The sequence below is a fragment of the Natator depressus genome, chromosome 5 (assembly GCF_965152275.1).
Source record: "Natator depressus isolate rNatDep1 chromosome 5, rNatDep2.hap1, whole genome shotgun sequence".
Taxonomy (NCBI): Eukaryota; Metazoa; Chordata; order Testudines; family Cheloniidae; genus Natator; species Natator depressus.
In genome coordinates this window covers 62154609-62182200 of record NC_134238.1, presented here as the reverse complement: position 1 = coordinate 62182200, position 27592 = coordinate 62154609, and the positions used below count along the sequence as shown (strand labels likewise).

The window sequence follows — 27592 nt, the reverse complement described above, 5'->3', positions numbered from 1 at the left end:
GAAAGCTCCCCTCCTCTACCCAATTCTACAGTAGGCCAGAAACCACATTACCTAGAGCAGTTGGAAAACCATTTCCAGCTAACTCAGTCTAAATGGTGTGGGCAGGCAGAAGGGATGGAGCAAACTGTCTGAACAGATTAGAGAGGGTTCTTGTCTAGTACACAGTTCTGTCTTCCACACTGGCCAGCCAAACCCAGCTAGCTTAACTAGTTTTCAAAACAGCATTCCCAGCTCAATGTAAGCGGCATGTAAATCTTTCACCCATTCCAGTGTCAAGTTAAGTCTCTCTGCCAACAGAGAGTCCCAGCATATGCTAAAAGGAGACCATCCCTAATCTGTCTAGCCCTTCATCATTCCATGCAAAGAGAGGAGCGATTTAACTTCCAATTACCACCTCTCACACTACCCAATGAACAAGCACCTAGTTAAGTTTACTTGCTGAACTTAGAGTAATGAAAGCAAGACTATTCCAGTCTGTTATTCATGTATACACAGCCCCCCCCCCCCCCTCCAAAAAACCCACAACTACCCCCCACCAACCTGCAACAGCAAATTTCAGTGCCTGGGTCTACAGACTGGGGCTCACATTACAGAACTAAAAATAGCCACAAACATTCAGGCTTGGGTCTGGAGCTCAGGCTACGAAGCCTGGAGGTGAGTGGGTTTCAGAGCACTATGGTTTTTAGTGCCACGGAGTGAGCCCCCAAGCCCGAGTCTGTAGACCTGGGCTCAGACTCACGGCCGTAGGTTTTAAAATGCAGTGTAGACATACCCCTTGGAATGCTAGTGACTCACTAATCTACACTAAACTGTTTCCAAGGGAAAAACAGAATACAACACTTAGACCGATTAGCAATCATGACGGGGGAAGGGGGGGGAGGGAGTGGCACATGTGTATTTTTACCCTTGAAAAATCTTTACTAAGTAAGATGTTGCCTCTTTCTTGAAATAATTTAAGGCACTAGATTGATTCAGTGACCCAATGGTTGAACTTTATCCCTACCATGCATCAGGACTCTGCTAAAATCCCCCTCTCCCTATATTCTAACACATTTGGTCGAAGCACTGCTTATGGAAGGGAATCTCTTAGGTCACTTAGCACCCCTCCAGCTGATTAGATTCAAACTGCAAGCCCCCATTCAGCCCCAGAGAAGGTGGACAGCTGTGACAGGGACTGTTAAGGAAAAGTGTGCTTGTGTGGAGTGCGCGCATAGGCAAAATTTCCCAGCACGCTCCTTGACATCGTACAGTGATACAACCAACTTCACTTAACCTAGGCAAATTTAAAAGAATGTCAGGTGCTCTCCTTAAGCCTAGGCAACCAAATGATCCCTCAATTTCAACCCTTTCACAGAACAAAACTAACAGTCTTGAGGGAAGGGCAATATTCAAATGCCATGCTATGCAATTAAAACATGTCAAATGAGCTAGAGAACACTTCAAACACCCAAGACTGTTCTAACTACAGCACACTGCTGTATAAATCATAAGCAGACTCTGTTCTGAATGATCCACTTAGAGAGAACAGCAAGTTAGTGTGTTGTATTCACAGTAGAATGACTGGTGGTCTTGGGAGGAAATTAAGGGTCGAAAGAAGAGGAACATAGAAAAAGTACTTACATATAAAGTTTGTAAAACTATGTAATACTTAGAGGGAGCACTGGGTGGGGTGTATGTACATGTGTATTATACATATTACCCAGATACACACATAAATATTTGATATATAAAAAATAAAGTGCTTTCTATGAGGTCCCAATGCAGGGACATTATAAAACATTTCACCAACTGCAAAACAAATTGATACAATCAAAGAATATTACATCCAACATACATGTAAAACAGAAACATGATATGTACAATCTGGCGGGTGTCCCAAGACAAACATCCCTTCATATACATGGTATATACATATATACTCTTAGCTTTACTCAATATATTATGACAATATATATTTTAAAACTTTGTTATAGACAAAAAACCCTACAAAAACGCAACAAGCATTAAGCACACAAGTCCAAGACTAACGGACAATTTGCTATTCTTGCCCATGTCACCATTTCCACTGTTGGGGAAGATGTGCCAGCGCTCTTTCCTGGGGTGCAGTGCCTCTACATCCTGCAAAGCACTATGAGCTGCTGCTGTGAAGTTAGCATCACCAGTGGTGAGCAGATCGAACACACAAGAGTAAAAATAGATGTCCTTCACCAGCATCTTCTCATGGCATTTGGTAGTGGCACTCTCCAGTGTGTACACAGACTGGGCCTGAGTAGAGGCAGCATGTGGAAGAAGCTGCCCCATAACGGGCAAAGGTAAGTGACCACTATCATCAATGCGTTCACTCGAAGGGCAGCCGTTCATACACAGCTGCAGGTCCTGGCTTTCTTCATAAGCCATGGCCAGCTCTTCTGGCATGCGAATGGCCAGCGTTAGGTAACGTCCAACTTGGCGCACAAACACAGTGGTCCCGATGTACCTGGCGTGCATCTCCATGTATCTGCCACTGACTCTCTCCACTATGCGCAAGCTCTTGGCGTCACTGTCACCTCCACTTGTTGTGCCATCTACAAAAGCCGCCGGTAGGTCATCAGTGACTGCCTGGTACACCTTCTGCTCTGTGCAGTCCTGGTATGATTTAAAGATAATAGTTATCTGGAAGAAAACAAGGGAAATTAGAGGGGAAATTCATCTCAAAACCATCATCACCACTGTAGAATGACCAAGGGTTGAACAGCTGCCCACCAAGCCCATGCTGACCATCATTCGTTCCTACAGCAGAGTATATCTAACTGTGCACCCATTCCCAAAACCCTAATACATAGTCTAGCAGAGGGCAACTTAAAATGGAATTCTTAAATTAGCAGGAAATCCACAATAGTGGAGGACAGCAACCAGAAAGAGGCCAAAAAGGGAACAGGCTATATACATCACTGAGAGCCACAGCTCCCTCTCCTAATGCTCCCTTAACACTTTGGAACTCAGTCTCATGGAGCTGTATGTGCCAAATAATTCCCATGCCACAACCAGTTTCTCTCCATTGAGAGAGGAGTGTACTCTAATGCAATTAGCAACCAGAGGGTGCCACTGACTACATGAACATGGACAGAATATTCACTGTACCCTCTCTAATATCTATCTAACCCTTGCAACAACCTGAAAATGCTGTAGAAAGAGCACAGTATTATTTCAGCCATCAATTCAATAGGCATGCAGTGACTAGCTACTCTTCTGTAATTATCTGACAATCTGCTTTTTGTTATTCAGAGTTTGGATTTAGCCTTTATAAACTGGGAGATTTGACACCTCCAGTCCACTAGCAGCTACAGAACATATGTATTACAGGCAGAAGGGAAATAAAATAGGTGGGCTTATACAAAAATGCACCATTCTGAACAAGATAATAAAAGTGCAGAGCAAACTTTGCTCTATTTAAGAGGTGGCTTGCAAAGCGCACCAGGAAGTTTGTGCCTTTTTATGATGCAAACGAATGGCTTCTTAAATCTAAAACGTTTGTTATTTAAAAATCACACAATAGAAATCAGATCCTCCAGTCTTCACAGAGGGAAGCAAGCAGGTTATGTTATTACATTATTTGTTAGGGTCCCTAGAGCTCTGTACAGGGCTCTTATTTTTATTTAAATAAATGGCATGTCTGCAGTTTCCTTCCAACAGTGAAGAGGAGAGAAAATACTGACTTGAACAGTCTAAGGGTTTTTTTAAATACAGAAATAAGCAGTATTTTAATATCTGTATGTTCACACTTGACAAACTATATACATCATAAAGCAGGAGAAAAATGACAAACTGCAAAGCAATTTTAAGTACATTGCCAGGAGATTCAAAGTACTCCAAAATGTGTTCATGAACATTTTCCAGCACTATTAACGTCTTCAGTTTCTAGCAGCCCTTGAATGTTTTAGTTTCAGTTAGCCACCATACTAGTGCACATCAGCTTTTGTTTCTTACCTCTCAGCTTTGAAACACAAGAGTTAAGACTCAAACAGCTGGATTACAGTCAATCGGAACACCACCTCTCCCTTCTAGGAGGAGGAAGATTAACTTTGTGCTCTTCTTCTTGCTGTTAGTAAATGAAAGTGAAGATTTCCCTTACTATCACCTCCTCTCCCTAGTCCAAACCCTCTTCAAAATATAATATTTAGTTTTAATGTTTCAACTGCCCCAGTTCGTTAGCATTACATTCTCACACATACCGACAGAGCATTCACTATTTTAGTTCCACATGTTGCCACCGGTACTGTCTGACTGAAATTTTCCAATGATTTTTCTTTGCTTTAATCAAGTTATACAGCTGGTCCCAAGCTTGCTGTAGTCAAGCAATCTGTGAAATTCATATGCCTGAGCCACAGCTGAGATTGAAGGATTTTGTTCAAAATCCAGACAATATATGAAGTATTTACTCCCCCTTAGAAAATCACTGCTTTTGTCTAGTGTAGTGAGCCCACCATTCCACTTTACTTTCAATCTTTTATGTTTAGTTCAGTCCAGCAGCCCAGAAGGGAGATATCCTGGACACTGTCTCCTGAGTAATTTGCTGTGCATCGGATTCCTGTGCCTCAATAAATGAAGCTTCCAGAAAACTGCTTTAACACAATACTGCAAAATCAGATTAATCTAAGGCCCTGGACACAAATGGCACAGCAATGGTAGTGTTCTTTAGGCACATTCTCAACACTCTGCAAGAGAAGAATGATTTATATCCCAGCTGAAGGAAAATTCTGTGCAAGACTGCCCAGCACCTGAGTGAGTCTGAGGTTAACAGCTCAAATGGCTTTAATGACAACACAGAACTTGCTTTTCCATATAACCACCCACACTAATTTCCTAACAATCATAATATCAATAGGCTCCATGACTGACTTAATGCTTCTCTAAGTGCTGAGTAATTTGTCTCTAGTTTCTCAAACCTAAATTTCAATCAGTTGGTCCTGCTTGCGCAGAGGGACACTTTTCCTCATGGTCTTCACCAAGCAGAGAATTTGGATGTGACAGAAGGAAACAAACATTTGTACTCTGCTTCTGGCAAGATACAACAGAAATAAGGAACAGTCCCCAACTGCTCTCATTAGGACTCTGCTTTCTTCATCAAGGGTAAAACTGATACACATGGAGAGAAAGGCCTCCACACCACTCCAGCCCTGTAATGGTGTTGCACAAGGAGCACAAGCTGAATAGCTATGAAAGGGCAGGGTATATACTCTCTGAGGTCTCCACAATGTCCCCAAACTGGCTAGCAAAGAGATGGCCACTGGAATGTGCTAGGCTTCACACTTAGAGATACAGTGGGCTAGAAGCAGTGTTTAAATTGTGCCAGTGCTTGCCATGGCTCAGCCCTGGCATCTCTAGGCTTGGCAGTTCATAGCCCCAGCACCCCTGGGCTTCCTGCATCAGTTATGAATGAAAAAAACTGCTTGAGCCTCGGCACCTCATTACAAATTAAGCACTGGCTAGAATACCCACTTGTGGTGGATTTAATACTTGTTACCCAACATCCTCCCTCTTGATTCTCTCTGCACCCCACACCTGTAGAGTACTCCATTCCTGGAGTTTTTCTTTTTTTGGGGGGAGGCAGGGGGGCGGCAGAGGTGAATTTCACCCTAAATCCCTCCCTCTGCTGCATCAAAACTGTATTTTAAAAACAGATGGATATTTAATCATCATTTCAAAATCTTTGCATCTAAGTTTGCCATTTGTTACTGTGTGCACATATAACACTTGATGCAAGCCAAGTAAACTCCCACACACAGCTGTTGCTCTATTACAGTGTTCAAAGATCAGAAAAAAAAAAGCCAGAAAGGAATTCCAACTGCGGGAAGTACCTTAATGTATTTGCATCTGTATGAAGGAAACACTTTCATAAAGCAAAGTCAGTCTGCCAACCAAGTGCTCTGGGTATGTGTGGTGCTCTCAAAAGTTACTGCAATTATTAGGATGAACCACCCCAAAACAACACTTCCCATTCCCACTCTAAACCAAAAGCTCTAAGCCAGCCTCAGTTACATAAAGGCTATGTACAAAAATCGTAAATTTCTACTCAATGTTTTGGGCTCAAACTTTCCACTGCTTGGTCTCATCTGAAAGACAAATGTGTTTCTGGGATGAGCAAAATCCTCTCCACTTTCAGTTTGCTGAACACACAAAAAAGTTACTTTAAAAAACAAATTCTTCTTTTGCATAAAGACCTCATGAAGAGCTGAGTTTTTGAAGGTGAAACTTTCCCAAGCTGCTAGTAAATACAGGAAGATTCTATGGGTTCTCTCAAATACTGAGCAGCTACTGCTTCTCCATTCATTTACTTATAAAAGTATACACCTTTTTATCCATGTTAGCTACAACATTTCAGCCAACTGTTTTAAAAATACTTGTAATCCTAGTCCAGATGAGCCCCATAATGCAACTACGGTACTGGAGTCAGACTTTAGTTGGAGTGGTTTGGTGCTGCTATTTCACTGCAGTGCTCCACAGCTGTGTACACTTGAATTTTCCACAACTGGAACAAGGAGCTAACATTTTAATCTTTCCCCTTCAAGAGGGAGAGATTTTAATAAGATTACCAGTACTGCAGCTCCTTATTAGGCTTTACTTTAACTCTCTTGCATTCAGCCATCAAAATGTTCTTAAGTACTCGTAACTGTGCAACACCACAGGGAAGCAAAAAGACTTTCACTCATATGACAAAAACCAGGGAAATTCAATGCAGTAACTAATTTTGTAGTTACATTTTCAGCCCAAAAAATAACTGAAGAGCTCCCCTTCCTTAAGGGCCCAACTCAGCCACATTAAACATACTAAATTCTCTTCTCAAATTCATAAATTAAAATCACATTTATTTGAAAAGGGAGTGATGCACACAGCAGGGAGCAGAATTGGGGCAATTTTTTGGGGGGTGGGAAGGGAGGACATGTTAATAGCAGATTGTAAAACAAACAGTATGTGCAACATGAGTGAGTTAGCATTGCTGCTAGAACCTTGGCTTTTTTTTTTTAAATCTCTTTATTTTAGTGTAGTTAGCTCCTCAGCTTGCATTACCAAATGCAAAAATGTTATTTTATACATGAGGTTTTGCAGCTTGTATTGCATCACCTCCTCCATTGTGCATGAGACATGCAAGCTATTCGCCCAAACAAGTGTTAAGTCATTTTTTTAATCTATATGTAGTATTCACATGCTTACATTAATTCCTGTTTTTCCTCTTAAAAAGAGAACACTATCAAGACTGCAAGTACCAACATTTAAACACCCACCTCCTTCCTTTACTATGTCTGTTTACCACCTCCATGGAATTCCTAGTCATTTCCTCTCTCCCACAATGTCTGGTTTTCTATTCTATATAGATTCTTATACCTCTCTCATTACCAAAGTATTGGAACACCTTCCAGGAGTACATTAAGCAATGTGACTAATATGGGTTACATATTTGCTATCTCATCACTGAGAACATCAGATTTCCCCTTCACCTCCCCTCTTTAGGAGTTACAGAAACAGCACATTTCCTATACACACACACACACACACACTCACTCACTCTTCTACCTGGTGTCCTTGGAAACATTTTAGTCTCTGAAAGAGTGAACCTCAACACAACAACATCTGTATTGCTTACTTGTTTCTATAAACTAATCCATATACTGCAATAACTCAATTGGCACATTTGCACTATACCACCCCATTTATTATTGATGGATTGTATTGCTGTGCATTTAAAACATCAATGCCTTTGTTAAACATTTCTCCCTCCAAACTACTCTGGCTCTGTTCATTCACTTTCAGTATTTCATTCCCTGTGATTGTCCCCACCCACAAGAACAAGAAAGAGATATTAAGTACAACCCAGCTCACATATCAAAATGCAACATTAAGGGACCAATCTTTTATGGCTACTGCAGGCAAAACCCCCTACAAAAGTCAACGTTTTTGCCTGCACAGGCTGTATGGGATTAGGCCAAAAAAACCATCATTCTGAATTTAGATATTGCTATAGAATAGTCCAAACTAAGTATTATTTTACAGCATTAAAAATCACGGTGGGAGCCAGGCGGCCAAGTTCTATTGCCAGTTTTGCCACTGGCCTGCTGTGACTTGGACAAGTCACTTAATCTTTCTGTACGTGTTCCCTTCCCACCCTTTGCCTATTTAAACCATAAACTCTTTGAGGCAGGGATTGTATCTCACTACACCTTTGCATGCAGACTACTACTATTGGCTCGAAACTCAACTGAGGCCTCCAGATGCTACTGTAATACAAGGAATAATAAACGCTTGCCATCACAGATAAAGCCACAGGATCCCTTGCCTTGAAGAGCTTACATGTGGATTTCAGATTTGTAACAAGATAGTTACACATGTGGAAGAACAAAGTCTACAGCAATAAGAAACTTGTGCAATTATTCTAAGGTGCAGGCATTTTAAATTTATATTTAACATGAAAATAGCATCACCCTTGTGCCATAACAAATACTGTATACTTTAGGGTTTCCTTTGGTAAGTGATGGCTTGCAAATAAATGTGATCCAGAAACAGTTCTAGCTACCTGAGGTATCTATATATCTTAGCAAAAGCTCTGTAGTCAAGCAGACTGCTGAGTATGCAGTTTGAATCAGCAGAAAACACTATTGTGCTTCTTGCATCTTGAAATTAAGATTTATCATTAGTGTTTAAATCTGCAGTTTGAAGTGCATGATCTATTGGCATCATTGGAAGGAAATGCAGTATCTTGATTTAGTATGGTTCTTTTCCAGTCCATGAAAAGAGACTGGGGTAGGAGCAACGTCTGAAGAGAAATGTAGTCCTACTAATGCACTGGGGTAATTCACCAAGCACTGGTTTAAGAAGTTACAGAACTAAAATTTCAGCAAAGGACCTCATGAAACTAGATAACCTTTGAGCCTGTTAACCCAAGTTTTTATAGCTTCCATGTCCAGGGAGTTCTGACTACCAGAAGACAGGAGGCCAAGAAAGCTGCCCTGTTCTGTACACTCCCCCTGAAACTCTTGTAATAGTCAATGTCGAGACAGGACATTGAACTAGATGAGCCAATTGATCTAACCCAGAACAGCAGTTTTATGTTCTTAAGCAATATTAAGCAAATCAAGTAACATGGTCAAGGTTAGCAGGCTCCAAGTTAGACTAACCTAACTTTTCTATCCCCCCCTCCCCATGTCTTTTTGAAAAAATTATGTTTTGTGCTCATACTCATCAACAAATACTTCACTTTTATCCCCTCAGAAATAGAAATGATGCAAGGAGCACAATATTCATGAACATTTATAGAGCAGAGCGTAGTGGGGGTGGGGCGGTGGGGGACAAAACAAAAACAAGAAAAGCCATTTAGTAAGGGAAACCCTGAAGGCTGATAATGTTGACAGAAGTACTCAGTAAGTTTGGTGACGAGATCTCGACCTCACTGCTAACTCTAAGCATGAGATGTTCCTTCCTTGTGAAAGTCCATTGTTCTACGTTATATTACAATAATTGGCAAGGAAACATGCAACTGCTCTTAGCACAGTGAAAGATTCTCTTTTGCTTCTTCCGCTGCTCACAAAACCGGCCTCAGTACCACATCTGCCTGCTTCTCCCATAACTAACTTCCTGCTTTTGCCACACCCCCTACTTCTCAAACTGATCCTTAGTATGTACTTCTGTGGGGCCTTCAAGAAGTTAAACATTCATTTTTAATGGCTTTCTTGCTCACACTCCATGCTGTGAGCTAGTATTCGCTTCGTTACCATAGCTGAAAGGAAAGACGGGGTCCCTCAAACAGGGCTCCAGGACAATACCCTTCCACTCCTAAGGAATCGACAGTGTGGGAGCTGGGAACTCACCAGTACATTTTCTCCCTAGATATCCATCCCTCCCTCCCTGCCCCATGCACAAAGACAAAAACACAAAAAAGGGGGGGGGGGGGAAAGGACTGAATGAGCAGAGATTATTCAACACTAGAGGTGGCTCTTCTAGGTTCAGGTTGAAGCACATTTGGGAGGGTATTAGGAAGAAAGTACCTTTCACTGCCAAAGCTTGTGCTTTACCTGTTTGAAGGTAAACAGATGACTTCAGTCTCAAGCAAAGCTGCCAGTCTGACCTTTCACAAGCAATGATTCAGCTAGATTTTAAAGAGCCAGCATGCTCGTTTTTAGCATAGACATACACGGGAACTTCTTTTCATTCAGGATGGAGCTCTTGATCTTAAGTAAATGAACAAAAACCTTTCTAGAAGTCAGAGGCCCAGGTCTACATGAAAGTTGCTCTGGTGACTGCATGTGAGAGTTTGCGAAGTGCACACACAAATGGATATTTGGTGCCTAACAAGCCGTTTACCAAGGTTACTACCCAGTTTGCATGCCTGATTGCTCTAATTACTTGAACAGGCAGGATGCCTCAGACACTTCATTTTTAACCCTTAGTTTGCACACTATTTTCCCTCTTAAAGATATCTGCTTTGTTGGCAATTATACAAGATCAAGTTGGAGTTATCAGCTCATACAGTTTTTTTTTTTTTAAAAAAAAACACACTTTACTCCTTTTAGTTATTTCACTCTACAGAGGCAAGTTTTGCCCTTTCTGAAAATTAAAACTGGAGTTCATCCTGACTTCAGACACTAGCACCACTGCAAGAAGCACAAAAAGGTCAATATTATTCTATATGGCGGACAATCTCATGGTCCTTCTTAGAATGACAATAGAATGATGATAATAATATGTTCTCATTCCAGTTCATTATTCAAAGGGGAGCAGCAGAGCGAGTTCAGTACAATGAAAGTTCTTCCTGCAAAACAGAAGCCAGACTGCAAAATATATGCAAGACAGACCGACCACTTAACCTATGTAGGGGCACAGATGGGACTGTGCTTTTACACCATTCTTTTCTGCTGCTCAGAGGGGCTTGGAGACAAAGTATTGGTGAGAAGAGAGTAGATGCATTACTGGCATCTAGAGCACTCGCTGAAAGGATGTGGTAAGTAAACCCTTCCTCCCCTAGAATAAAAAAAAGTCACTATAAAAGAGTAGAGTCTTCCTTTAAAGGTACTTATAAGGCTCCTGCAATCTTTAATATATTTATGCTCCCTGCCCTTTGTGAGGGAGGGAAGTACTATTTATACACATTTTACCAATGGGGAACAGAGATATAGAGAGGCTAAGTGATGTGCCCAAGGTCACACAGAAGTCCATAGCGAAGCAGAGTCTTGGGCCCAACTCTTTGAGTTCTATGCTAGTCCCCTAGCCCACTGGACTATCCTTCCTCCTCCATCTGAAAGGCACTGGGTTCCCACACTGATGGGCACAGTATAAATCAAGACTAGGTATGAAAGAAAGCAAAATTACATGTCCCAACTATTCCCATCTTGGCTACAGACTACGCAATGCCTCTAATTTAATTAATTCTAAAGAAAAAAGGTTTCCTTGCTGTCTGCATCATGAAAAGCAATAAAATAAAAACCTAAAAAACTGAAACTGCCAACAGCACCAAGTGTATAAGCACACTCCTTCCACCCTCAGGAAATAGCCTTCGTGTAAGGAATGACAGGAACAGTGAGCCCCATGCTCTTTTATTCCATGCCACAGAGGAGAAGTGAGAGGCAAGAAAAGCAGGGGGAGCCCCCGCCCCCAGTTAAAAATGGCATAAGGATGCCACCCCAGCAGGTTCTGTCTCCCTCTGTTGCCGTTAGGGTTCTGGAGTTTTTAGGGGTGGGGAAAAGAGGAAGCAAAGCATTTTACATGCCATGATCTCCTAAATTGCAGAGAGATTTCCCCGAATAAGTCTGTAAGCTAGCTGTGGCTTATCAAGCTACACATCTCTCTACCTGCCTGTCAAGGTGGAGGGAAAGTGGGGTAAGTGGACACAAGAGCAGTATGGCTCTTGAGGGAGCCATGCTACCAAGGGGGAGTCCAGGTAGAATCTATCAAATAGTCCAATCATCGCCCTAGATCCACTGTACTCCTACGTAATGCCCCAAACCCTTCTCATCTCGAGAAAAGTATGCAAACTACAAGGTGAGCATCCATTTCCTCCTTTCATTGGTTTCCCCCTGGAATGGGTCAAGCAGTTCATTATCAGGTAGCATTTGATCCAAAATTCAGAATGTTGTTGAAAACAAGCTTCTGCAAAACTGAAAGCCGATAGGGAAAGAAAGATTCTTCTCCCCCCACCCCCCCCGCTTCTTCTTCTTTCTTTATTAAAAACCCACAACATTCCTCTGGACTGTTTGCAATCCAGAACACTGCATGACTGCTAGCATATGCAGTCCTGAAAGTAAGGTTGATGAGAAACTGACTAGCTTATTTTCATGCTCTAAGCTGAGAGAAATACAGCAAATAAACTGTAACTAGTGAAAGGTTAGATTCAAAGTGAATTTTTTAAACCTAAGTAATCAGCAACACCAGTAATTAGTTTTAAAATTCAACTAAGTAATACTCGCTATGAGGAGAGTCAAATTCTGCCACAAAGTGGTGGAAGCTCCTTGGAAACTAGATGGAACAAGACAATAGAAAATATATTGTAGGGATCAATCCTGCACTGACAAGATAACTTAAGAGGCCTTTTTCTCTCACTTATAGGAGTCTGTGCTTAGTAAATAAATCTAGGGCTCAGAAAGATGCATTAGTTCACAACATATCTTGCAATGCTTTCAGTGCAGTAGATACACATCCTCCAGCTCCCACAAAAAGGTGTTCTGATAAAAATGTGATTGCCTGGCAAAGAAAGAAAAACCTCAAGTATTGCACAGCATCTATCACTGGTGCCAAAAAACCACTTTCAAACATTCTAAAATGAACGCCTTCTTGCAGGCTCCTTATTAACTACTTCTGCATATTAAACATCCCTGTGGATGCTGAGGTGAATTCTTAGGTCAGATTTTAACATTAACATACTTATTATAAAGAGAAAGTGTCAAACAGCACTCCTCCAGAGGGCTTATGGGGCAGGAGGAGAATACTGCTTCCCTGGCTTTACATTGGAAGTAATACAAGAACCATATGCTTCGAAATGAACAAGTTCCTCCATCCCAGCATGTTACTGAAATTTACCCTCTCACATTACTTTCACATGTTATTTTAACACATAACTTCACCTAGGCTATACACACAGCTGTATACACACCTAGGCATTCTCTCCTCCTTCCATCCCTACCAAGAGAACCTCCCTCTTGTTTTCTACAGCTGCCTAGCAAAACTTAGTATGAAAAAGTATTTTGTATTCTATTAAATATTTTCCCTTCTTGTATTCCTATGTTTAAGTGTCTTGAAGGATCAGCTTCAGTAAGCATTTTCTTTAAAGAAAATGTTTACAAGTCTATTTTGAGAGGCAGATTATGGAAAGTGTGTATCTTTCAAGGCTTATTTGGGGATGCAGATTGTGCTTCGACATGAGGGTTCATTAAAAGCATCCAGGTTTTGAATTTTTAGTAGTCAGTCTAGCACTGGTTCTCTTACATAACTCCACTACTGTCCAACCCAGAGATTTCATCTCCCTGTAGTAGTGTCAGCATTAGATGCCATCACAGAACTGAACAGTGACCCAGGAACTGACAGCAAGGCTACTCTTCATTTATTATCATTACAGCATAGTTGCCTTGGGGTTAAATTTGCAGATCCTGATATAGTTCTATACCTAGCGACTGCAATGAGAACACCCCAAGACTAGCCTATGGGTGGTGGCATCTGGGCAGGGTAAGCAGAGCTTAAATGTTAAGGTACTTTCCCCCAGATTGTGCCTTAAATGGTTATCATACCACCATTGTATGTCATTTCCATGAGGAACCACTGTGCTACTAAAGGCAGTCACCTTGCTTTTCTCTTTTTTTTTCATTTCTAAAGATATCAGAAAAAAAGCTATCACCCCGTTTAAACAGTTTATTCTGTAGTTAAAAAAATACAAAAGATATTTTTGCTCCTATGCTGCCTTTAATGATCTAAGATCATCGTCAAACATGCCCATGCCAATCCCTCTCTTGGCACACACCTGCTTTCAGCCTTTTCACTTGGTTTCCCTTTCAGCTTTTCTGTTCTTGTTACTGGTAAGCACCCTTTGGGGTGGGGGTCAGGGCATGCACCAGCAACAACAGTGAAACTGACAATACAACATATCAAATGCACAGATATTTCCCCATATCACACTGCCAGTTTTAGCAACAGCCACCTTAAGGGTCACTTGTAATAAAGTTCAGATAAGTGAGATTTTCAAAGTGCTGCTCTTTGAATTTTCATGGAATTCATCGGACCATTTCAGTTACCATTTGGTCTCTCTTAAGACTGCTGCATTTTGCGCATCTTCCTCCTTTCACTCTATAGTTCCTTTTTCTCCTCTGTCTCAGCTCAGAGCTCTCTATTCCTATGTATCTTTCCATTTGCACCAGTCAAAGGGGTAGGGGTGGGACAGCATTGGAGGCTTGATTCTATTATATCTTGCAGTTTTGTAGATTAACACAAAGCGGCTAGAACTGTCACCCCCTGCCTACACCTCAAAGAATTGCAGTTTACATCCAGTTTCACCCATGGCTAATTTAAGTGTTAATCTCTGATCTCAAACATTTTTGATGAGGCAAGGGTGGTTCCTTCATTAAATTTTTTTTTAAAAAAGGTCCTTTTGTTTAGAGAGGCTTTCTGGAGCAAAGCCTGGTCATCTATGCATCAAGAAACTACTGCCCAAAACACCTCCACCCCAGAAGTCTAATACTAGGAGTATTAAATGGTTTAGTCTGTGTTGTATTTTTGTTCTTTGCTTCAAGCTTCAAATTCCACTCACAATACTGAGGGGGTGGCCAGCAAGAGAGAAAAGAGAGAACAATCCATACCTTATTTGTAGCAGTAGCACTGGATCCTGGCACCAGAGGCACATTTGTCACTTGCACTGATAAGTAGTTATTGTCTATGAGAGGCCAGGCACCTTCCACTTTGCATGTCTGAAAGTGATCCTTAAAAGTCCTAAGGTGAGGATCACCAAACAAACCACAAAAGAGGTAAGTAGGAGGAGTTTGCTCCCCTCCCCGAAGTTCTCTGGCTCCTCTGCGGCCACTGTAACTACAGGGGTCGTGGGTAACTTCAGGGTTAGTAGAAGATGTTGGCCCATCCTTGGAGCAGTTTCTCTGGCTCATGAGGTCGCTGATCCCTAGCACAGCAGAATGGTAAACTAGGTTTCCACGACAGACTTTGGAATTGCGATAGGTGCAGGCAGAATATGCCCGCAGGGCTTTGCAGAACTCCAAATCAAAACCATCAAGAGCAGAGTTTAGATGCGAAGTTAATGACACAAAGTCTGTGGTGCACTTTTGGATTCGACATGGTGTTTGCAGCTGGCAGTTACCTAAGCACAAAATAAAAGGGAGAGAGATAGATCAAACATTTTAGAGCGCAATTCATTTTTCCCCCCTGAACACTACAGACAATAGCCTTTAGGTTACTCATCAGACAATCTCTCTCATTGGGAAATTTTTTTGCCATATTGTTTAAAAGAAAAAAGTTTAGAAAACTAAGTAGCAGTATAGATTGCCTCTCTCAAAAGGCTGAGGTGACCTACAGGTGACTTAGTTTCCATGAAAACAATGGCAGGCAGTTGATTTAAAAACAACATTATATCCTGCCAAATACAAACCCAGTGTTTCTTGTCCAGATTCTATCAAGATGATATTGCAAACCCATGCTTCAATTAATCACTTAGTTGATAATTATATCTCCATTAGTCTAATGTTTTTCATGACAAGTTAGTTAAAGGTTTTAGTTTGTTGGTAAATCATATTCCTGAGAAGAAAGGTGATTTTGCTATAAATTTAAACATGCAGATTAAGTCTTGTACTGTAGCAAATGCCCCACGTGGTGCAGAGATCACAGTTACACCCTCTTCAAGAAGTTTACTTTCATTCTTGGGCACTGCCACAGCTAGTGCTTCAGTAGTCATTTTCTTTATACCAATGAAAAAACCCTTTACACTACACTTTAAAACTACAGTTAAGGTTTTGTCAACTGTGGAAACCAAGCATTGCAATAGCACCTTATAACTTGGGATACGGAGGGCGTGTGTGGGTGGGGATGGAAACAGAAGCAGATCATGAAATACAGGTGGCAGACTTACATTTCAGGTCATATAATGAGACTAGTTTCACATGGTGCCATGATCACCTGGCTTCTGAAGAGGAAGTATAACTACAATCCTGGCAAGTAACTGCTTCCCCTAACCCTCCGTTTCCCTGCCCATTCAGCCCTTAATGTCATGCTTTCAAATCCTCTAACCTTACTCTGCACACACTTACCACAGAACAACTCATGGGGGAGGGGAAAACAAGACAAAGAACTGCATGTAGTACTGAAGGAGGTATGAATGCAGACAGATTTCATTGCAATTAGAAGCAGAAGACCTGGTTCTGTATATAATATACACCATATTGTACTGCAGAAAACATCCAACCACATTTATTTGAAGCAATAAAACTGGAACATTGTTACAATACCTATTTTTAAAATTGCACTGAGTGGGGAACTTAATCAGCTATTCAATGCCAGGTGAAGAGGACTTGGGCAAGAAAAACAAATAGGTATTCCACCTGAATGCCTTGTGTCCACTAACTGGAAACCAACTTTCAAGAGACATCTTTGGTGCAACACTTGCCTGGTTACACATAGATCTATTTAAAAAAATATTACTTTAGGTGCTTTACTTTAGTAATCTACACACCATTTTATTTTTATATTCTGGTGTCATCTATAGCATACTGAGCGCTGTGACCATAATCTCTGCCCTAAAGAATCCACAATCTAGGAAGAATCAAGGGTGATTTACACTATATGCAACACACTAGGATTTAGAAAAGACAAGTGAAAAATGTCTATTTACCTAACATCCTGGAGGAGGGAAGGGTGTAAAGAAGGGGAAAGATTAGGAAGGGGAAAAGTTAGATTAATACTTATTGATATCCTATAGATTACCCAGTTTTGGTAATCTTTTACTGAATACTGTGTTATGAATCTTGTTAAAAAACCAAGAGCTATAGGCTTATATCCAGCATTTAGATACTCCTACCTACCACCAAATTTTAGCAGGAAGGTATAAGTGCTTTCAAGATGAAAATGCCTTTAATGAACACTCAAGCTTTTCATAAGCTAACATTCCTGTCTAGGGAAACTTAAGAAGAAACATCTGAAATATTATTTCACCTTCCTTAAACCCAAAAATAAATTTCCTTCCAACTCTGAAATGTGGAACTGGATAAATTTCCTATTAAAAAACAATGTTAATTTAAATACCCTACACTTCAGTTATATTAAGCTTATCTCTAGCCTACAGTATTAAAAGTTTTAAACAGTAAAAATAAAATAAAAGGCATGTCTCTTCTAATTCAAACTAGAAAAATCCCTAAGTTGTCCCGCTACTACCCATGCACTACTTTAAACCCTACTCCAGAGAACAAGAGTTTTAAAAGTCATATTTACACTGGAAAGAAAGCAAAGAACTGAAGACAACCATTATGGCTAAAGGAACTTAGTAACATATAGTTTAGGACTTCACACAATAGCTAGTTGTCCAAGCATCAACAGCTTCCCATTAAAAATATGTTCTGGCTATTCATTCTTTTTATGAGCAATAAAATTCAGCTGTGTATAAATTTGCCTGAAATTATAAAATATCAGGATTAAGTAGAGTGTGGAAATATTTATGAAAATAATATGTGCATGCTCAGGGGAGTGAGGGAGAAAAGGTATTGTATTTTTGCCATTTTAAATAGCCTTTCCCCACCCACTAAACCTTCTTTATACCTATTCTCACTTTTTGCTTGTTCCCCTAGGCTTCAGAGTGAGCAGGGGTTGGTGGTCTTCAAAATTCTGATTAAAAAGTGTTCTTAAACCACATACAAGACACAAGGTGGTGGGGGAGAAAGCAAGCCCTTAAGTAATTTTAACTCTGTTTGTTATTTGATATTCTAAAGGGAGATGGGAGAGAAAATGGGATTATTAGTTTCATCACATAACCTATAATGACCCTCCTTTATAACGACTAACTCTCATACACCCAGAAATATCCAGTCTTCATGAATTTATAATGACAGTGCACACTTCACCTGTTATTGGTGAACCCTGTCATAATGCCAAGACAGTGCAGATTAAAAAAGAGGCTCAATATACACATTTTATACATTCTTATTGTTATAAGAACATGGCTCACAGAAGTGTCATTAATGTAAGGTAAACTATAATGGTGATGAGGCAAGTGACATGGGAGCAGTAATAAAAGCTATGTCTGCCCACCCGCAAAACTACACTTGGCTAAGCAGTGTAAGCTTTTGAAATAAGCAGAAACCATTTCATTTCAAAAGCACTGCTCTGAGAGGATCATCATTGCCAGGAGGTACAGTCAGAAAGTGACTTTATTAAATCTGAAGGATGCTGTCCTGCAAACACTTATGCATGTGAATAATTCAACTAAAATTATAGACATTTTGAAGGAATTACTACCTAAAGAGAACATTCTTTCACAGAAGAAAGCCATCACTCTAGCAAATTTCTGGTTGAAAAGGATATAGACTTTAATGAGGATGCTTTTTGGAATGTTACATTTTCCAACTTTTCTTAAGATAGTCCTATTTTGTTAAAAGAACTACTTGCCTAACTTCTCATCTAAATGCCACCAGTTAACCACTGGTGGACTAGTATATAGATTAATTTTATCACGGACTTCTACATAACCACCAATCATTTGCCTAGGACTTTTGCTAAAATATTATTAGTAGAATATGGCTGGCTTTTCACTCTGTATTATCTAAGGGGCAGTTCAAATGAACAGGGCATATCACTTTTGCCCATCACTCTAGTATAGAATTATTTAGGTATCTAAAAAATTTATCACAAATAATGAGAGATACAAGTGGTCAAAGATTTTCTAGGAGACATTCCTGAAGAGATCTGATAAGTTTGCGCCTCGTTCTCTAAAATGATTAAAAAAATAATACTGAAACAATTTAAAAGCCACATGTGGCTTTCTATTTGTTCTGATTCTCATTAAAGCAGCTTCTCCACATACACAGGGAAAAAAGATCAAGTTCTGTTCTACATGTGAATTCTAAAAACTTTTTAATCTAAAGAAGATTTCAAATACAGATCTCTGCTTCTTAAGGATTGTCACTCTAGGGCCTGCTTTATAGGGCTGATTTTTAATTTTTATGTTTTTCTAACTCTAATACAGTAATAAAGTAATTCTTTGAATTCAATTCATTAATATGAATGTGTATTTTAGAGAACAAAGAGATTCAGTGACATTTACTTTTCTGACTCTCTTACACAATGTGCATTTTTCCATGTGACACCTTCTTGCAAGGGCTTCAGTTATAGTCTCTTACCTATAGTCAATGTATAACTTTAAGCCATATTTCTTCCCATTAACAACTGAAAATCTTATTTCTATATCTTCATCATCAATTTCACATTTAGAAGATTAAAATGAGTTTTTAACAGGATAAACTTTATTCCACCTCCAGCCTGAAGAACTTTACTTTTCCTCCTCCCTTACTCCACACATCAGAACATTTCTCGGCAGAGGAATGTAACTCCCCTAAGAAATATTTTAGAAGAAACAAAAACCCTGAAGGAAACTGTACATCACAAATGTGATGGATGGCACACAGCTGATGGGCATTATACTACAGACCCAAACAGACTAACCAGTCTGAGCAAGTTTTACAACAGAAGGGCAAACCACCACGAAACTACCACTCAGTATTAAGGGGCGATTTTAGAAACTTTAAAAAAAAAAAAAGAATCTAGACCGGTAGAGAAAATTAAAGCCATTTCATTAAGAGCTTGTTTCCCCTCCCACCATCCCCCAATTCCAGCTGCAGGGAACAGAAGAAAAGCACAAGGTTCCCCCTCTCTCCCCACGGAGGAGGCGGTGGTGCAAAGAGAAACCTGATCTCAGCCCTGACTTTCAGTAAACATCACCGCAGTGAGCAATAAAGCCCCGTGGGTCTAAAGCTCACACAGCAGCACCCCCCCTCCCCAAACGGAGACAGCTCCCCTCCCTCCAACGATCGCTAGGCAGGTTGGGGAGCGGGGGTTTCCCGGCGGTTTATGTCCTGGGGGGGGGGGGAGCAGTCAGACTCCCCCAGACGCCGATCAAGCAGGGGCTTCGCTACCCTTTTAAGGCTACTCCCGCCCCCCAAACAAAGCGACTCCCCATCCCATCCCAGTAACGACTGGTCACGAGAGACAGCAGCAGGCCGGGGGCACAGGTAACGTGCCAGCCAGACAACGGGCCCCCGCATGCGAGCTCCGCCCCGGCGAGGAGCTCTGGCGGGGCACGGGGCGTGCCGGGTGCCCGGCTGCTAGCCCCAGCCAGGCGGGGAGGGAGCGCTGCTGCCCAGGGCAAGCAGCAGCGGCGGTACCTGTGCGCAGCAGCAGCCCGACGTTGAAGAGGAGAAACAGGGCGGCCGGCTGCGGCGGGTGCAGCCGGCGGCGGCGTTGCTCAGCCCCGGCGGCGGCGCAGGAAGGTGCTGCTCTCCCCATGCCCGTCCATGCAGGTCTGCGGGGCGACGGCGGCGGGACGGGGCTGCTGCATGGGCAGGCGAGCCGGCCTCCTGGCTTCCTCCTCTTCCTCCTTCAGCCCCACGGCGGAGAGAGGCCGTCAGCAGACCAGGCGGGAGCGGGCGCAGCCGGGCAACGCAGCATTGCGGGGAGAGACACAAACACAAAGAGTGAGGCTCGCCCCCCACCCCCGAGACGCGCGGAGCTCTCGGGCTCGGCCTGCGCCTCTCCCGCACCGCTCCCCGGCCCAGCCAATCAGTCTATCTCAGCTCCGCACTCGCCCACCCCGCCTGCCCGGCTCCCATTGGCTCGCCGCGCCCGTCCAGCAAGCCCGACGCGAGCCTCATAGGAGCCCCGCCCTTCCTTCCCTCCCGCCCCGCCTCCGCCTCCGCCTCCGCCTCCGCCAAGCCCCCTCCTCCCCGAAGGGAGTTGGTGGACTGCGGAGGAGGCTGGGCGGTGATTTGCTGACGGTTCTCCACCCCGCTTTCTCCGCCTCCTGGGCTTATCGTTTTCCTGCCGTGGATTCAAGAAGCACACAGCAGCCCCCGTGGGAGCGAAAAGTGCGAAGAGAGTTTTTCTTCTGCCGGCTTCCCGCTCGGGGGCTGGGATCTCTCGCTTTGCCTGCGTCGCTTTCTTGTGCTGAGGCACCTCCCTTCCCAACTGTCTTTCTTCCTGATGCGGGACCTGGTCCCCTAGCCACTCTAGTGCTCTGCCCCCTAAACCCTTTCGTGCTGGGAGCCCTGGCTCGCAAAATGCTGCTTTCCAACGCATACAAATTCAGTCCAGTCTCTAAATGAGGAATCTCGCTGGCCCTGCGTTGTATCATCTAAGAAAGTGCCTTCCAAAACCATATGATTCTGATGTATTCATCTTCGCAGCAGCCAATCACATCCCCGGGACCGCTGCGCCAAGCATTCCGATTTGGAACGTTGGGTTTGCCAGCGTTCCTAATCGGAATGCAGGCGCAGCGGTGCTGGGGTTGTGATTGGCTACGGAGGGTATCAATGGAGCCTTGGAGGACTCCGCCCGAGGGAATGACTTCACCTTCTTGACCATGGCTTTAGCTAGTTTCCGGTGACTTTCTATCCTTAAATTAATATCGAAACACTTTATCAGCCTGGGGTGACAGACGCCTTGCATCCGCATGCTGTGGTTAAACAAGCAGGTCGGACTCGTGAACTTTGAGTTTACTCTAGACTGGGCGAATTTTAACATCTTGGTTATTTTAGGAGAACTTAGATTTTAGCGACATCGCTAAGAACTAAGTATAAGGAATCTCACAGTTGTAACACTGCTAATTTGCGTGCAGTTGCTGTAGCCTGTAGGCGAATTGCTGACTGGCTCCCATGCGCTCAGGTAGGCCCCTGATTATGTAGAGGAAACTCAGACAAGGAGACGGAAGAAGGGGAAATACACACAAACTACAGGGGGGAATTGTTGTTATCGGTAGGTGTGAAGTGAAATCTAATCTTCATGAATTGCTTTACCACTTGAATCCACTTTCTCTTCTTTCATTAGCACAAATATTTCTCCAAGAACTGCTCTGTGTTGAGGAGTTAGCATACCGAGCAAAATTTTGTAATTACCGCTCGTGCTAATAATAATAATAATAAATTAAATAATGATTTTTAAAAAAAACCTAGCAGGCCTATCCATTAGGCCGCATATAATGAAGGATATTTGTATGGGTGCTGCAGCCTCTGTCTTGAAGCAGTTTCCATTATATACAGGGTTTATAGTTTATTTCAGTGGCTCTCAGCGCCCCCACAATAAAAATTGTTCCAGCACCCCTGGGTATTTGGTCTGAAGTTTGCAGTGATCAGATCCACAGCAATTCCCTCACCTTTTCTTAAGTTGTACTGAAATTTGTTTGGCCATGGTGATACACTTTCCCGCTCCCCATATCTCCACCCCAACCAAAGGCACACAAAAATAAATTAACAAAAAAAAAGTTTATAAACAGTCATTTCTTGGACTAATCCATTCGTCTGTTTATACACACACAAACTTACACGGTAGTTTGTAGGTCTGTACAAACTACTGTGTAAGTATAAAGAAAAGGAGGACTTGTGGCACATTAGAGACTAACAAATTTATTTGAGTATAAGCTTTCCTGAGCTACAGCTCACTTCATCGTATGCTGTAGCTCACAAAAGCTTATGCTCAAATAAATTTGTTAGTCTCTCCGGTGCCACAAGTCCTCCTTTTCTTTTTGGGGATACAGACTAACACGGCTGCTACTCTGAAATGTGTAAATATAGAAACTTTTCCATGTCTATTTGCTATGAATTAGGAAGACTGCCATAGTTAACTTTTATCAAGCAAGCCTAATTATATATTAAACTAAATTATGTTTACAGTGTCCTTTCCCACTGCTATGTCCTGTAGTTCTGCCCATTACAAAGATCTGATTAACCCTAAGGCACAATTCAAATTTTGCATTTTACATCCACAATATCATCATAATGGCACCAGTATTGCACATAGGAATGATTTGTTCTATACACTAGTCGGACATTAACCATTGCCTTTGGAGCAATTTTGATATCAGATGTTATACACAATTATGCTTTGCGATTTTCTTTTTAGTTAAAAAAAAAATCAACAAAACATACGACTTAAGTGGACCAAAATCAAGAATTTCAAAGGTAGATCTTTCACTCCATCCTTAACTTCTCCCATTTGGTGATCCATTAAAGAAACATCGAAGGCTAGTTCTGCAGAGTTCTGCGCCAAGAAAACTCAAACTGACTTGGTTTTCTTGCTTGTGTTGACTTTTTTGAGTTACCGTTTTAATGTAGATTTTTTTCTTAAGTTATTTATCGGGCTTAAAATCAGATTCTGAAATCCTTATTGAAGCAACATTCTCATTGAAGTCAGTGGGAGGCTTTGCCTATGAGGACTTCTGGTTTTGTTCCAATTCTTTTGCTGAGTTCGTATGTTCTGTTCTATGAGCGGCTCTTTGACAATAGAGGGCGCTCTTGAGTTACTCCAAATATTTGGATCATGAAATGTAACTATGTTCACTGAAAGGAGAAACTACATTTTTGATCTGAGGTGCTTTATGTTCAACTGTAAATTTTGTCAAGCCTGAGATTCAGATACCTAGTATTTGCATTTTTAGTATTATAAAAATCTGTAGTCCTCCAGCGGAAGACGATGTTACTTTTTAAAGTTACACTGTGAGATCGTTCCCAGTCTGAAGTGTCAGGATATTAAATGAGCTGTGATATTGGCATGGAAAGGTCACCGTTAGTGTGCGCTGTGCTTCCGAATGAAAGTTAATTACTAATTAATTGAAATCCACACAAACTTTTTATTTTTATAAACAGTATCAGATTTGTCTGCATGGATTTTTGAGGTTTACGTTTAATGTTATAACCCATGAAAGTAAAGATCACCAAAACGAGGGTCCCAGCTGTGAGTTGAAAATGTAAAACAAGAAAATAAATCAAGATTTTTAAAAGGCTTGGATGTTTCTTTCTCGCTTTCTTTTAACCCTAGGAAAAAAGGAAACAAATAGCAAAACAAGCAGTGACCCAGCAAAAAGAGAAATTAAATGAACGTGTAATTGGGTAAAAGTCAACCACATGCAAGAAGCATTACTGCATTTTAAACAAGCTGTGGTTTATTTTCCAAAAGGGAGGATATGTGTGTGCCTTAACGGTTCCCCTGTTGATATAATCTCCGTTTCCAGAAATACAACACAAATATCCTCTTGGATATCCTGCTTATTACATTGGTGTGTGTGGAGGAAGAATAGCTGGGAATCAAACCTGGGGTTTCAATTTGCAAAACACGTCATTATATTCCCCACTATTCTTTCTTTGCCCGTGTAAGGAAGGCAGAAGTATCAGCAATAAGTACTTAATAAATCGACTTCTAAATATTTTTGTACTTACATCATATTTATCCCTTAGGGTGTTGCGCGGATCGCTGGAGTCAACGCTGCATCCTGTTCTCCTAGAGGATGGGATACTTTGCAAATTAGGACCTGTATATTAGATAATTTAAAACGTTATGTCCGTCTTCGGAAGGCCTAGGAAGCGTTCATTTCTTGGACCTAGACACTATATTGACGTGGTCCTGGACTTTGCAGACACTGACTAAAGCCTGAAAGTAGCAGGTGCAGAAAGCATTTGGAAACCCCCTGCCAGAACCGGGGAGGTAATGCTCTTCCTGCCCATTTATATCAGGAAACCAGCACAAGCTTCCCTCCAAAACAAAATTAACCTCTCATTAGCCAGAAACTCCCAAGAAAGCTTTAAAACCTTTGCAATCTCTATTTAAAGTGTTTAGGACTCCCCCGCCCCCTTCCAGGCAATACAATTACTGCCATCGGTTACACTTTGGTTTTCCTAACGCAGCCTGAGTTTGCATTTAGCTGCCATGAGACTGACAAGCAGAGAAACTGTCAGTGCAAAAAAGGAAGCACACCAGCCACTTCTTCCTTCTTTAGGGCTCCTATAGGGCTTCCTGAAGTGAAGCCCAGCACTGTCTGGAAGACAGAAATACACTCTCTCACGCACGGACTAGCTTTTGGATCCTTTGGAGCAAGTTCCCATTAATGCCCCCTGGACCTTGTGCCCTTTCTTCCTCTAAATGCTAATAACTGACCCTTCGTTGTGCTCGTTGTCAGCTAAAAAGTGAAAACCACGTAGACCAGCGCTGCAGACCTATGTAGTATCCTTGAAACGCTCCAGGGTTACATCAGTTGAAAACAATGTAGAGCAAGAGGTGTTTATTTTATCTGATGCAATTTGTAATTTGCAAACATGTAAGTGATTTCAGATGTCCGGCTGGATTGTTTAGCATGTTTTCCTTCCTTCCCACATATGGCTCCTTCGAAAACTAAAGACAGGTGGATTGACGACACACACAAAACCCCGAGCCCCGACTCCAGCAAAACAACTCACCACAAACATCCCCGTGTCTTCATCCCTGACGCTTGCCAGCTGGAACAATAGCAGCAAGAGCGCACCGAGTCATGCGGCTCTTTCGCAGAGCTAGAGGGCAGGGGCAACGGCGCAGCCCCTGTCCCCTTGGAAGGTGGGACTCGCAATGACACCTCGGCGAGCGACCGGCTTCATCTGGCGCGCGAGCGCACGCCCCCACCGCCGCGGAGTGACTGTCTGTCTCTCTCTTCCTGGCACCGGCACAAAGGGAGGGGATGTGCCTTTAATGACAGCGGGATCTTTCCGCCACCTATAGAAAACAAATGAGGGGGGAGGGGGAAGCGAGGGCGAGAGCACAATAATTCCCTTCTCCCGCCTGGGAAACGGCTCCCTCCCCAAGGAAGGCAGCACAGTGTCTCCGCCTCCTCAAGTCCGCAGCCCCCTGCCAGGGGCTCCTGCAACCGCTGGGATGTACCTGCACATCTGGATGATCAGCTGGGCATGGCCGCGCCAGCCCTTCCCATTCGAGGCTTTGCACAAAGGAGCCTTTTACTGGCCCACGTAGCACTGCCTCAATGTACGCTGCCTGCCTCCTACAACCCCCTCACACTTGTTCACGACATGGTATCAGACTTCCTCCGCAAAAGCAGGCAGCGTGTTACAATATCAAAGCCCCCCTTCCTCCTCCCCCGAGCCTCCAACAAACCCCTTATTTATTTGGGTATTAGCAGCCCCTTTAAAACCTGAGCACGCAAAGCAGTTTCAACAGGTTCCCCCCCTCCCCCTCCTCCCCCGACCTCTGCCAGGTTTCTCCAGATGTTTTGCTGCCAGCTGACAATCTGTTTTCCTTCTCTCTCCCGATGGCGTTTTATTATTTACAATGTTGTCCAGTGCTTGGGCTAACATTGAATTTAAATGACAACAACAAAGAATCGGCACAGAACTTTTGGCTGAAAATCTGACCTAGCACAGAAGTGGCCACATTTATAACAGGAGGGAATGTTTGGCCTTATGCTCATTGTTTTGAATTCTCAAAATTATTGGGGTTGGGGCGGATTATAAACGCTACTGTGTAGTTTCAGGATCCAGCCCTGAAAGTCTCCTTCGGACCCATCTCCTTTTCAACCAGAATATCGCTTTTTAAGTGCCACAGAATGGGTCGGAGGAGCTGGATGTGGCTTTCTTGTTTTCTGGACTGTGCGTTGCTTGCAAACACCGAGCAGATACACTGCAAGATACACCGATAATGCTAGCAGCTTTTTCCCCCTTTCCTGTGTGACTTCCTGGTCCCGCATTTGCTAGCGATTGAGGAACTGATTAAAACCCCATTGAAATCTATGGAAACTTTCGTGGATTTCGGTGAGTTTTGGATTAGGTCTTAAAACAGCTTGATAAGAGAGAGCAACCAACCTTAGCCCAGCCCTTCCCTCCCCTTAGTTAATTTCACTTTCTCTGTCTCCGTTTGCGAGGTGTCCCTGGATATAGGATCTCTCTGGAACTTCTCGGCTAGGGCAAGAGAAACAATAGGAACATGCTCTTCTCGTTAAAGAACATTTCAAACAGCTCTGTTCCTAGCCCACAGGAACATGGGATTTTAATTTACCCACTTGCTTTGGCGTTTGAAAATCCACTGCAGCAATCAGGAGAGCAGTAGCTTTGATTAAAAATCCTACAGGCAACTCTCGTGTGTTATTCTTTCCCCCCTTCCACAAGCACAAAGAAGATTCGGCGCATGAAATAATGATGAGTGAGAGTTCAAAGCAATCCCAGAAAGATGGCTTGAGAGCATGTTTTCGAATGCAATGCCAGCCCTTTACTATTCTTTCTCTTTCGTGGGCGTTTGCCAGTGCAACAGAGTTAATCGAGCAAGGCATGCTTCTTTTCTTCTCTCCAGAAACATTAGTCAATATGTCTTCGAAATTACCTTAGAAGTCAAGTATAAAATAAATACAATTAAATAAATACCTTTTAATTTGGGCTAGAATAGATCCCTTTAGCTCATTGCCAACCCAACTTGGCTAGGGCAGCTGCCCCTCCTATGATTTTTGTCTGATTTCCAGCACTTCTGACACCGACCTAGGCAAATTATTCACAGGGGAGTTTCCTATACCCTCTGTTTCTTTAGGCTCTGGAGAACCAGAAAGCGCATACGCCCCACAATTACGTTTGCACTGTTAATA

General features: G+C 42.3%; 1 protein-coding gene across 2 annotated transcripts; it reads right to left on the bottom strand.

Annotated features, from left to right (window-relative positions):
• Positions 1 to 523: 523 nt before the first annotated feature.
• Positions 524 to 26047, bottom strand: RGMB (repulsive guidance molecule BMP co-receptor b). Of its 2 annotated transcripts, none has more exons than XM_074952897.1 (5): positions 25434 to 26047; positions 24420 to 24511; positions 20379 to 20590; positions 14808 to 15316; positions 524 to 2652 (listed from the first exon to the last, which is right to left on the bottom strand). In XM_074952897.1, exons 2-5 carry the CDS (start codon positions 24422 to 24424, stop codon positions 1984 to 1986), a joined length of 1395 nt encoding a protein of 464 aa, XP_074808998.1. In that variant the 5' UTR covers positions 24425 to 24511; positions 25434 to 26047; the 3' UTR covers positions 524 to 1983. The 2 variants fall into 2 exon arrangements, with proteins under 2 accessions (XP_074808998.1, XP_074808999.1); XM_074952898.1 differs by having other exon boundaries at positions 24420 to 24480.
• Positions 26048 to 27592: the final 1545 nt, after the last annotated feature.

Coding starts and splice junctions, on each gene's coding strand:
- RGMB (XM_074952897.1), bottom strand. Junction 15,317..20,378: donor CGGGCTGCTGCTGCGCACAG/GTACCGCCGCTG, acceptor TTTTGTGCTTAG/GTAACTGCCAGCTGCAAACA. Junction 2,653..14,807: donor GTGCTACTGCTACAAATAAG/GTATGGATTGTT, acceptor GTTTTCTTCCAG/ATAACTATTATCTTTAAATC.